The 12,473-nt window shown below is 40.7% G+C and overlaps 2 protein-coding genes across 3 annotated transcripts in view; one reads left to right on the top strand and one right to left on the bottom strand.

Moving 5' to 3' along the window:
- osgn1 (oxidative stress induced growth inhibitor 1) overlaps nucleotides 1-12,473 on the bottom strand; it is an 81,928-nt gene that overhangs the window by 15,504 nt on the left and 53,951 nt on the right. The gene's annotated exons all lie outside the window — the stretch shown is intronic.
- LOC132884202 (uncharacterized) lies at nucleotides 10,796-12,216 on the top strand. The gene is made up of 2 exons (XM_060918026.1): nucleotides 10,796-11,611; nucleotides 11,825-12,216. Exons 1-2 carry the CDS (start codon nucleotides 11,239-11,241, stop codon nucleotides 12,214-12,216), a joined length of 765 nt encoding a protein of 254 aa, XP_060774009.1. The 5' UTR covers nucleotides 10,796-11,238.

Genomic DNA, 12,473 nt, shown 5'->3' with positions numbered 1-12,473 from the left:
GAGCATCTTGGAGTGGCAGCGGCTCTCAGAAGTAAAGATGGGAAGAGGATCACCAATCCCCCTAATTCTGCGCCGACAAATAGTGGAGCAATATCAGAAAGGAGTTTGACAGTGTAAAATTGCAAAGAGTTTGAACATATCATCGACAGTGCATAATATCATCAAAAGATTCAGAGAATCTGGAAGAATCTCTGTGCGTAAGGGTCAAGGCCGGAAAACCATACTGGGTGCCCGTGATCTTCGGGCCCTTAGATGGCACTGCATCACATACAGGCATGCTTCTGTATTGGAAATCACAAAATGGGCTCAGGAATATTTCCAGAGAACATTATCTGTGAACACAATTCACCGTGCCATCCGCTGTTGCCAGCTAAAACTCTATAGTTCAAAGAAGAAGCCGTATCTAAACATGATCCAGAAGTGCAGACGTCTTCTCTGGGCCAAGGCTCATTTAAAATGGACTGTGGCAAAGTGGAAAACTGTTCTGTGGTCAGACGAATCAAAATTTGAAGTTCTTTATGGAAATCAGGGACGCCGTATCATTCGGACTAGAGGAGAAGGACGACCCAAGTTATCAGCGCTCAGTTCAGAAGCCTGCATCTCTGATGGTATGGGGTTGCATTAGTGCGTGTGGCATGGGCAGCTTACACATCTGGAAAGACACCATCAATGCTGAAAGGTATATCCAGGTTCTAGAGCAACATATGCTCCCATCCAGACGACGTCTCTTTCAGGGAAGACCTTGCATTTTCCAACATGACAATGCCAAACCACATACTGCATCAATTACAGCATCATGGCTGCGTAGAAGAAGGGTCCGGGTACTGAACTGGCCAGCCTGCAGTCCAGATCTTTCACCCATAGGAAACATTTGGCGCATCATAAAACGGAAGATACAACAAAGAAGACCTAAGACAGTTGAGCAACTAGAATCCTACATTAGACAAGAATGGGTTAACATTCCTAACCCTAAACTTGAGCAACTTGTCTCCTCAGTCCCCAGATGTTTACAGACTGTTGTAAAGAGAAAGGGGGATGTCTCACAGTGGTAAACATGGCCTTGCCCCAACTTTGAGATGTGTTGTTGTCATGAAATTTAAAATCACCTAATTTTTCTCTTTAAATACATTTTCTCAGTTTAAACATTTGATATGTCATCTATGTTCTATTCTGAATAAAATATGGAGTTTTGAAACTTCCACATCATTGCATTCCGTTTTTATTTACAATTTGTACTTTGTCCCAACTTTTTTGGAATCAGAGTTTTTTATATTATATATATATATATATATATATATATATATATATATATATATATATATATATATATAAAAAATGAGAGCGCCCGAAAGGGAAACCATATTTAGAACAAACCTGCTACACAAACTCGTTAAAAACTTGTTTGACAAGCTACATCAGCTCTGACTTTTCAGAGAAGAAAACTTGATCAAGGTCACTTCCCTGATCTAGGTGACAAAAATGTTGACAAAAAATTGCTATCATGTTCATCGTTGTTGTGAACGAGCGAGTCGCCAAAAGGTCCATAACGTAGGATTCCGGACCGCTCACGAGCCAATCAGAGCACACGATTTGATGGAAACCAGACAGCGAAAATAATAAATGAATAAATTGACTATGTATGTAGTGTTACCTACATATTTATAAGCAACCTTGGTAAAGTTGGGTGTAAAAAAAAAAAACCCCAAAGGGCTTTGTGGTTAATTAGCTTTGTGTGTGTCAACAATTATTTTGGTAACTGATTAGTTGACCATTTCCTTTGATTAAAAATTGATTACTCACCATCATATGGTGCCTTAAAACCTACTTGTCCAGACAATTGTTAACACTAGATAAAGTACCACATAAGTGTAAATATACTTGGTTTTATCCTAAAATCCTGACTTTTTAATGAAAAATAAAATTCCCAACAATTACTGTATTTTTATAAAGTAATATACTAGTGCATCTCAAAAAAATTAGAATATTGTGAAAAAGTTCAATATTTTCCATCAGTTATTTAAGAAAGTGAAAATGTTATATATTATAGACTCATTACACATAAACTAAAATGTTTCAAGCATTTTTCTATACTATTCAAAAAAAGTAGGGGATATTGGATTTACAAGTAGAATGAAATGCAGATCATGAGGTCAGGAAGGAAACAAATGACAGAAAAACATTAAGGAAACATTTGTCAATTTATTCGAAACCCTGTGTACAGTCAGTAAAGGACAGATTCTCCAGAATAAGGGTCAACACAAACACAGGGTCACACAGCAAATTTACCACCATTTTGAAACCGAGTCAGTAGCGGGTAAAACCCCCTCGGCGTGGCATACTCCTAACGAGACGTCCCAGGTCATTTTGGGGAATGTTATTCCATTCCTGTTGCAATGCTGCAGCAAGTTCTTGGACATTGGCAGGAGGTTGTTGACGTTGGCGTAGTCGCTGTCCAAGCATGTCCCAGACATGCTCGATGGGGGAAAGGTCCGGACTGAGTGCTGGCCATGGTAATCTGGTGATATTCTGCTGCTGGAGGTAATCTGTAATGATCCTGGCCCTATGACATCTGGCATTGTCATCTTGGAAAATGAAACGGCGGCCATAACGACGTGCAAACGGCACAACATGGGGTGCCAAGATGTTGTCCCGGTAGTACTACCCTGTGACACGTCCAGCAACAACATGCAAGTCTGTTCTGCCGGCAGCAGTGATGCCTCCCCACACCATTACAGAGCCACCCCCATACGGATAATGTCTAATGACGTTAACGTCATGGAAACGTTCGTTACGTCGGCACCAAACCCTCCTGCGTCTGTCCAGGAAGTCCACAGTGAACCTCAACTCATCTGAGAACATTACGTGGTTCCATCGGCGATTATCCCAGCGTTGATGATGACGACACCATTGGAGTCTGGCCCTAATGTGACGATCCCTCAAACAGGGAATGACACGAGGACGTCGGGCGTGTAAGTGAAATCTGTGCAGTCGATTCCTGATGGTCTGGCCACTCACTACCAAGCCAGTATCCCTTCGAAGTTGAGACCTTATCTGATTTGCTGTTACCATATGATTTCTCAAGGCAATAGTGCGGATGAATCTGTCCTGAGCCTGAGTTGTTGCCCTTGGTCGACCGGATCGTGGTCTATTCTGAACAGACCCTGTAGCATGATGTCTGGACCATAATCTGCTGATGACAGACTGGGAAACATTCAATGCTCTTGCCACAATGACCTGTCTTGTGCCAACCTATAGCATGCCAAGGGCACGTAACCTCTCATCCTGTGTTAGACGGCACATGGTCTCTGTTTAATTAACGACTTCAACCACTGATAATCTGATGCTTTCTCTTCAAAATCTTCCTTTGGAGTGGCTCTAACCTTCCAATTCAGAGTCATGCAAATTTGTGGCACGACCCCCTTGATCATCAGTAGCATCCCGTGCTGATCATGAGAGTGTCATTGATGTGTTTGGGTGATGAATTTCTTTGGAAATGCTTCCTCAGTAAGGAACTATACAACATGCTTTCGTATCCCTTTGTATATGTGAAAATTTGGATCTCAAAATAAAATATCCCCTACTTTTTTTTGAATAGTATATTTTAATCAGTATGGCATACAGTACAAAAACATAAACCCATCTCAAAATATTAGAATATTTCATTTCGAGTTTGAGTAAAACAGTATGAACACAGTGTATCTCTCGGTCTAGTTCAGTACACACAATTATAATCATGGGGAAGACTGCTGACTTGACTGTTGTCCAGAAGATGATCACTGATGCCCTCCACAAGGAGGGTAAGCCACAAAAGGTCATTGCTGAAAAGAGTGGCTGGAAAAGGTGCACAAGCAACAGGGATGGCCGCAGTCTTGAGAAGATTGTCAAGAAAAGTTGATTCAAGAACTTGGGAGAGCTTCACAAGGAGTTGACTGAGGCTGGTGTCAGTGTATCAAGACCCATCACGAACAGACATCTTCAAGAAAGGGGATGCAACTTTCGCATTCCTAATATCAAGCTACTCCTGAGCCAGAGACAATGTCAGAAGTGTCTTATCTGGGCTAAGGAGAGAAAGAAATGGACTGTTGCTCAGTAGTCCAAAGTCCTCTTTTCAGATGAAAGTACATTTTGCATTTAATTTGGAAATCACGGTTCTAGAGTCTGGAGGAAGAGAGGAGAGGCACAGAATCCAAGGTGTTTGAAGCCCAGTGTGAAGTTTCCACAGTCTGTGATGATTTGGGGTGCCATGTCATCTGCTGGTGTCGGTCCACTGTATTTTATCAAGTCCAAAGTCAACACAGACATCTACCAGGACATTTTAGAGCACTTCATGCTTCCATCTGCTGACGAGCTTTTTGGAGGTGCTGATTTCCTTTTCCAGCAGGACTTAGCACCTTCCCCCAGTGCCAAAACTACTACCAAATGGTTTGCTGACCATATTACTGTTTTTGATTGGCCAGCCAACCTCCCTGACCTGAACCCCATAGAGAATCTATGGGGTATTGTCAAGAGGAAGATGAGAAACACCCGACCCAAAAATACAGATACGCTGAAGGCCACTATCAAAGCAACCTGGGCTTCAATAACACCTCAGCAGTGCCACAGACTGATCACCTCCATGCCACACTGCATTGATACAGTAATTCATGGTAAAGGAGCCCCAACCAAGTATTGAGTGTATAAATGAATATACTTTTCAGAAGTTGGACATTTCTGTATTGTAAAGCCTTTTTTTGATTGATCTTAGGGAATATTCTAATTTGAGATACTGGATTTCTGATTTTCATGAGCTATAAGCCATAATAATCAAAATTAAAACAAAAAAGGCTTTAAATATTTCACTTTACATGTAATGAATATAGAATATATGAAAGTTTACCTTTTTGAATTGGAAAAAAAGGAACTTTTTCCATGGTATTCTAATTTTTTGAGATGCACTAGTGTGTGTGTGTGTGTTATATATATATATATAAATAAGGGCTGTCGAAGTTAACGCGATAACGCATTAACGCAATCTCAATTTATCGCGATTAAAAAAAATGGTGCCATTAACGCAAATTCTAATTTGGACCTGCGAGTCACCCGTAGTTCCTGTTGAGGCTTGTCGCGCGCTGCTTCAATAAGAGTACGTGTGAGTGATGGAGAAAGGTCTGTTAAAACGGGAAGTTTCATTCCAAAAGTTTCATTTCAATAGAAGAGTGTGATTGAGTTGGTTTTGGTATGCACTTTGCAGTTCTAAAATACTTTTGTAAAGTGAGATTTCAGTATGCTGGAGCACTGTGATATGACACTAAATGTCTTTATTGAAGTCCGACTGCAATTTATTTTTGTTTGCACAGTACTGTGAAGTCCTATAGGCTGTGACTGAATACAACTCCAGCACAACTGAAGTTTTATTTCATTTTTATTTTCTTTTGTCACACATGTCTGAACTGAGACACAGTAGTATGTGACTACATGTTTTATATTTGAGACTACAGCTCCCTAATCCATCAGAAAATCCAATTTTGTGTTTTGTATGTTCAGTACTGCCTAGTATGTGAGTGAATAAACTCCCTTACCATTTTCTCTTGTCCCAGCAGTTTTTAACAAGTACTTTTAGCATAAAATGTGTTCACCATTTTAATTGTAACATTTCACTTTAAAAGCCTTATTCATTTACATAGATTTTTAAAAATGCGATTAACTATATGAAATTCTGAGATTAATCACGATTAAATTTAATCGTTTGACAGCCCTAATATATATATATTTTAAGTAATGCATGGATTTCCTAAAGAAAAATACTTCAGTATCTGTGGCCTTACTGTTTTACTTAAAGGGTGACAAGGAAGAGAAAATTAAAAATAGCACATTCTTAATCTCAGTTTAAAAAACACCCCACCCCGTATTAAACTTTTATTAAATAAATTTGACTAATTTCTTATAGCGAAGTTAAAATAATCAATTAATGAAAATAAAATGGCCTTATTATTAATAAAAACTTTAAAAAAAAAAAAGCCCACCACACAACCCAGAACAACACTGTGGCAGCGGGGGCATGGTCAAGCATCGGTCTGTGAATGGTGGGCTGAGTCAGGGAAGGTAAGTGGCAGAATCACTGCACCTGACGTGAGTTAACCTAGGGCTGCACAATTAATCGAATTTAATCGAAAATCGCGATTTTGGCTGCCACGATTAAATTAAATGAAAATCGCGATTTAATTCTATTTAAAATGCGAGCTCTGCTGCATATCTGATCAAGCACTTTTTGACCAGTACTCCGCCAAACCATTAGGGGGCGAACCGACGCATGTAAGGTTTCATTACTCCGCCTAAATAAGCAAGCAAGCCAAGTCACAGTAATGAAACCTTACAAGCGTCGGTTCACCCCCTAATGGCGTGAGAGTAGGTAACAGATTGAGGTGAGAGAGAAAAGCTAACTATGTCGGAACAACAGACTATTTAGCACTGGAGGCAATGCTGTGACCTGCCTTCGCTCATGTTTAAAGCCAGAGCATGTTGATAGGCTGGTCTTTCTAGCTAAAAACTTGTAGGCCTCAGTATAATGCTATGTAATTGTTGCAATTGAGTTTTCAGTTCCTTCATCCTTTGGTAATTTCTTGGATAAATTTCATTTATTTGTCATTTGGAAATCAGAATTTCTCTTTTAAATTTCATTCTGCACTGAAAGCTGTTCATATTGTTTGTCTCTGTGCTGTTTGGCATATTGTAGGCGAGATACTTTGTGGCATTTGCTTGGTTTTAACAGAGCCCCTGATTTTCCATTTGTTAATCACAGTTTGAACACTGCTGACTGGCATCATCAATTCCTTGGATATCTTTTTGTATCCCTTTCCTGTTTTATACAGTTCAACTACCTTTTCCTGTAGATCCATTGACAATTCTTTTGCTTTCCCCATGACTCAGAATCCAGAAACGTTAGTGGCTGGATGAAAGATGCAAGAGTCCGTCTGGATCCCAGAAACTCACTCAGCTTTTATGCACACACACTGATTACAAGCAAACAGATCACAGGTGAGGACGTTACCTTTAGTAGCCATTCAAACCCATTTGTGTCAACTTCTGTGCATGTTATTAGGCCAAAATCACCAGGGTACTGTATGTGAACTTTTGATCAGGGTCATTTGGGTAGTTTCTGTTGTCATTATGATTTAAAAAGAGAAAACACAGTCGTTTGACAATAAATGGTTTCACCCAACCACTAAGCATGAGTGGAAAAGATGTTTTTGTGTTATCATTCATATTCTCTGAAAAATGGTCAAAGAATCATAGATTCTGCCAGGGTATGTAAACTTATGAGCACAACTGTGTGTGTGTGTGTGTGTGTGTGTGTATATATATTATATTTTTTATATATATATATATATATATATATATATATATATATATATATATATATATATATATATATATGTGTGTGTGTGTCAGACATGGGGACTTGAGACTTAGTGACTTGGACTCGAGTCGCTGTTTTAATGACTTGTGACTTGACTTGACAAAATATTCAATACTTGAGACTTGACTCGGACTTGGAGGTATAAGACTCGGGACTTGACTTGCGACACGATGACTTGAATGACTTGAGTGTTAACATCATGTTTTCAGTGTGAATATAAAACGTAATTTTTTTTAACATGATGTTGATCACTATGTGGGCTGAGAAAAGCACTGCCTTGTCAATCAGTCATGCCCTCTCTGCGTGGGCTACCTTACATACACCACGCCCACGCCCCGTTGTGCCCCTGTGGTGAACGTCTTGTGAGATATCACAAACATGTCAGCCATACCGAGGGTAATTACTTTCGCCTTCAAAGACTACTTCCAAGAAGGTAAATGGTGAACAGCGCAGTGCAAGCTTTGCAACAAAATTTCAGACAGCCAGACCACGACCTCAAATTTCATCCGTCATTTGAAGAGCCATCCTGCGCAGTAAGTGTTTTGTTAATGTGATATAATCTGGTGTGTTGGTTGTTCGCTAATGTCTGTGAATATTCTCATTCACCCAGATCATGTTATCCAAAGAGTTTAGTTATAGGCAACTAGATTTCTAATTTGTGTTTGAAGACATCTTCAATGAGGAATGTCTTCAAAATCAAAGAAGAACAGTTGCCTACAACTAGTAGCTAGCTAACTATTGGTTGTTAGCTAATGTCAGCTACGAGAGTGAGCGGCGGTTTATCATTGTGAAATTTTGATGCCAATGCTGGTTAGTAATGTAGTTAAGTCAAGTTTAATGATTCTGTATATCTGTTGTAAGTAAATTGTGCACTTTGCACTCGTGATGCAGGATCACTTTGCACTCATGATGCTGTGTAACATAAGCAGCTCACCTACCCCATTGTCATATGCTATTGGTCAACTTGTGCACAGTAAAATGTCAAATAGTTGTCAGAAGTTCGCCAGAATGTTCATACCAAGGCAGGGGAGTTATATATTGTTACCAGAGTTGCAAAAAGATCGCCAGACACAACTTGAAGTTAAACAATGGCTTTATTGAATTAAGAACATTAACGTAGCTCCAAGACATCACCACAACAGACTTCCTCCTGTGAGCTGTACCATCCCTGCTGCAGCTTCTATTCGTGATCTTACGTGAATTAGGCCTATGTCAATTATTCTTTAAGTTTTTTTTTTTTGTACTTTTTGGTAACTGTTTAATATAAAAAATATGAGCTGATGAGATGTTTTCATATCAAGCTTTTGATTTCATGGTTGGGAATGTTAAATAAATAGTTAATAAATAAAACAATCACATGGTTAAGATATGTCAGCTTTAGTTGAGCTTACAAAAAACATCTAATAAAAATTATTTGTTAATCATAATTGTGGTAAAAGCTTCAATTAATCATAATATTGATTGATTGATATAAGTAATATCATCCAGCCCTAAGCAAGATAGTGGTTTTAAAAAACTTCAAACAACTATTTAACCATATGTCATGTTTTCATGTCTGCCCAACCGTACAGCACATCCCATTCTTGTTTTTGCTTCTGCTTCACAGATATGCGGAGTATGAAAGGACAAGAAATGCCTGCGCTGATGGTACACAGCCTGCAATTTCACAGTTCATCCAGTCTCATCCTCTGGAATAGAGCCCTGCACTCCCGCGGGACTCGCGAGACCCGCCGCAAAGCAGTGCGGCACGGGACAAATTTTGAAAGCTCATTGCGGGCGCGGGCGGGACCGGAAGTGCACATATGTGTGCACGGGCGGGAGCGGGAGTGCACATATGCGGCGCGGGCGGGAGCGGTGATAAGCTGCAGTCCCGCTAACTAAAAACGTGTTTGAAATAAAATGTATAAATTATTAATTTATGTATATCATATATAATTTGTGCTGGATATTTTATTTGGCATTAATAAAAACATTTTAAGATACCTAAATTTGCAGAGAGAGTAAGATTGCCAGATTGAGTGAGGAATGGCATCTTAAATTTGCCATTGATAACCCTAATGGGAAATCCTTTGATCACTCTAATGACTCGCAGTTCACACCCAGCTAGCAAGAGAACCATGAGTGAAGTGATTTACTGCTTGCGTTAGTCTACAACTCTAATCAGAAAGACAGGTTACACAGTGACGGTAGGCTTGACTCAATGCTATCCCAGAAATCCTTCCTGTAATATGCAAATTTGGCTGTCCAATCAGAGGCGGACAAATTTGCATATTACAGGAAGGATTTCTGGGATAGCATTGAGTCAAGCCTACCGGCACTGTGTAACCTGTCTCTCTGATTAGAGTTGTAGACTAACTCAAGCAGTAAATCAATTCACTTCTCTTACTAGCTCTGCTTTGCAATAAAAAAAAAAAAGCACCATTGGTACAAAGCAAGCCCATTCTCTTTTTTATGCTGATCAGAGAATTACAATGGTTTCTCATGTGATAAAAATGTGCGATTCGCGATTAAATATTTTAATCGCTTGACAGCACTAATTATTATTATTATTAGAGACACTACATGCTGAATTCAGAAACAAAGTAAATAATAAACGTGAACGTGAGCTGTAGATATTTATGCTCAAATCCACTCAAAGTAGGGGGCGGGGCACCATCACGCTGTGTCAAGACAAGAACTTTACTGAGAAATAACGCGAATGTCTGCATCATGCGGGATTTGCGGGCGGGAGCGGGACAAAATATGGCAGGCGTGGGCGGGAGCGGGACTGAAAATCAATTTTTTTGTGGGCACGGGCGGGAGCGGGACTGAAAATCATAATTCTTTGCGGGCGCGGGCGGGAGCGGGACTGCACAATGCGGGCGCGGGCGGGACTGAAAAATCCGACCCGCGCAGACCTCTACTCTGGAAGCATATTCAGCCAATCATCCCAGACAGAAGGCCATAACCAATGCTATGGTTACAGACCTTGTGATTGGATGTAGCATGCCTCTTTCAAATGACAGAAAATAAACATTTCTGGCATTTCATGTCCGTGGTGGACTCAAAGTACCAGCCTGTCTGCTGCAGAACAATGACTTCAAAGATAGAATCCCTTGTTGCCGAGACTCGGGAAAAGATAAAACTGATTCTTGCTGGTGTAGACCATGTTTCGGTTACCGTAGACATTTGGTCAGATAGGAGGATGCGTGGGTTTTTGGGAGTTACTGGCCATGTCTTGGCAACCTCTGAAGGAGTTATGCTAAAGTCATACCTGCTGGCATGCAACTGATTCAAAAGGACCCCACACAGGGGAACGCATTGCAGAAGCCTTCGATTCCCTGTGTGAGGAATTTGGAATCAGACATAAACTCGACTTTATAATCTGCGACAATGCCGCGAATATGAAGTGAGCCTTTTCAGTGTGTTTTCCAAAAGAACACGATGGCGAAGTAACTGATGATGACAATCTGGATGATGCAGAATTGTGGGAAGACCTCTCCAGAGATGAACGGGAGACTGTGGACCGCATAATCAACAGAGGAAGCCCTAAACGTCAGCAGTGCTTTGCGCATACTCTGCAGTTAACTGTTGGTGATGGTCTGAAGGATGCACGGATCACGAACAGTTCCTTTGCAAAATGTTCCAAGCTGAGCTCTCTCCTGCATACATCCAGCACCTTTAAGGATGCATTTGAAGATAAGTTTGGGCAGCGAGGGATACCTGCTTCTGTAAATACACGGTGGAATTCAACTCTCCGCCAAGTCAAGGCAGTGCTTTCATTCAGTCATCAGGAATTGAGCAGTGTTGTTCAGGACACAGGACACAATGAGCTGGTCTTCTCAGTTAGGGAGTGGAACTTGATGAAGGAACTTTGTGACGTGCTACAACCATTTGCCGAGGCCACTGATCTTACTCAGGGAGAGAAGATTGTGACTGTAAGCTCTGTCCTCCCCTGTGTATTGTCACTAAACCACCATTTGGAAAAACTCAGACCGCAAGCGCGCTTCCTGGGAAGCATGATCCATAGCCTGCAATCCTCTCTGAAGGAAAGATTCCGGGGGATCTTTGTTAATGTGAAGATGTTGTCAGCAGCATCAGGAGAAGAGCTGCCATTTGCAGACCCAGTCTACATCAGGTCAGCTGTCATGGACCCAGCTTTCTCCATGTCGTGGCTTCAGCATGATGTGCTTGTCACCGATGACATCAAGAACAACATTGTTGACATGGTGAAAGGTCAGTGATTTTTTTTTTTTTACATTATGTACAGTTAGGCATGTCACCATTATCAAATTATGGAAATTAAATTCACAACAGTTGTATAAATAATATAATACATTTTAGAGACAATTTTTCAAGCCTATCAAACTCAGCTGTGAAATGATGAATGAGTGTTCACTTTTTATGATCATGATATCTTATATCGCAATTTGTCTTTGTTATTACTAGATCTGATTCTACGTGAGGTGCAACCTCACACAACGTCCCAGAGTCCTGGATTCCAAGACGTCGAAAGTGAAAGCCATCAGGAAGACAGCGCTGGCTTATTCTCAGACTACAGAAAACGCCGCAAGCAGGACCCAACCACCAACCCAGAGACACAACTAAATAACTATTTTGGTCTTTGTTGTGGGCAGCCTTGTCTGTCCTTCTGGGAAGCAAATAGGGCTGTCCTCCCTGCCCTTTTTCCTGTTGCAATGAAAGCTTTGTCAGTGCCAGCCTCAAGTGCCCCAGTTGAAAGAGTCTTCAGCCATGGTGGAATCATCATGAGACCCCATCGTGCTCGGCTTGCAGATAAGACTCTCTCTAATCTTATATTTTGCAAGTGCAATACCTTGTAAAAAGGGAATGACTTGTGGATTTTTTTTTTTTTTTGTGTGTGTGTGTGTGTGTGTGTGTGTGTGTGTGTGTGTGTGTGTGTGTGTGAGTGAGTGAGAGAAGAGAAATGTGACAAAGTTTACTGTAAGTTGTTGTTACTTTGTAAAAGGGGAGTTACTTGTGGGTATACTGTGTGTGTGTCTGAGTGAGATGGCGAGCTTGTGTGTGGGTGTGAGTGAGTGTGTGCACGCGTCTGGGAGAGAGAGAGAGAGAGAGAGAG

This window comes from Neoarius graeffei, chromosome 4, assembly GCF_027579695.1.
Source record: "Neoarius graeffei isolate fNeoGra1 chromosome 4, fNeoGra1.pri, whole genome shotgun sequence".
Taxonomy (NCBI): domain Eukaryota; kingdom Metazoa; phylum Chordata; class Actinopteri; order Siluriformes; family Ariidae; genus Neoarius; species Neoarius graeffei.
The sequence above is the reverse complement of the archived record's forward strand: the minus strand, read 5'-3'. Positions and strand labels throughout refer to the sequence as shown.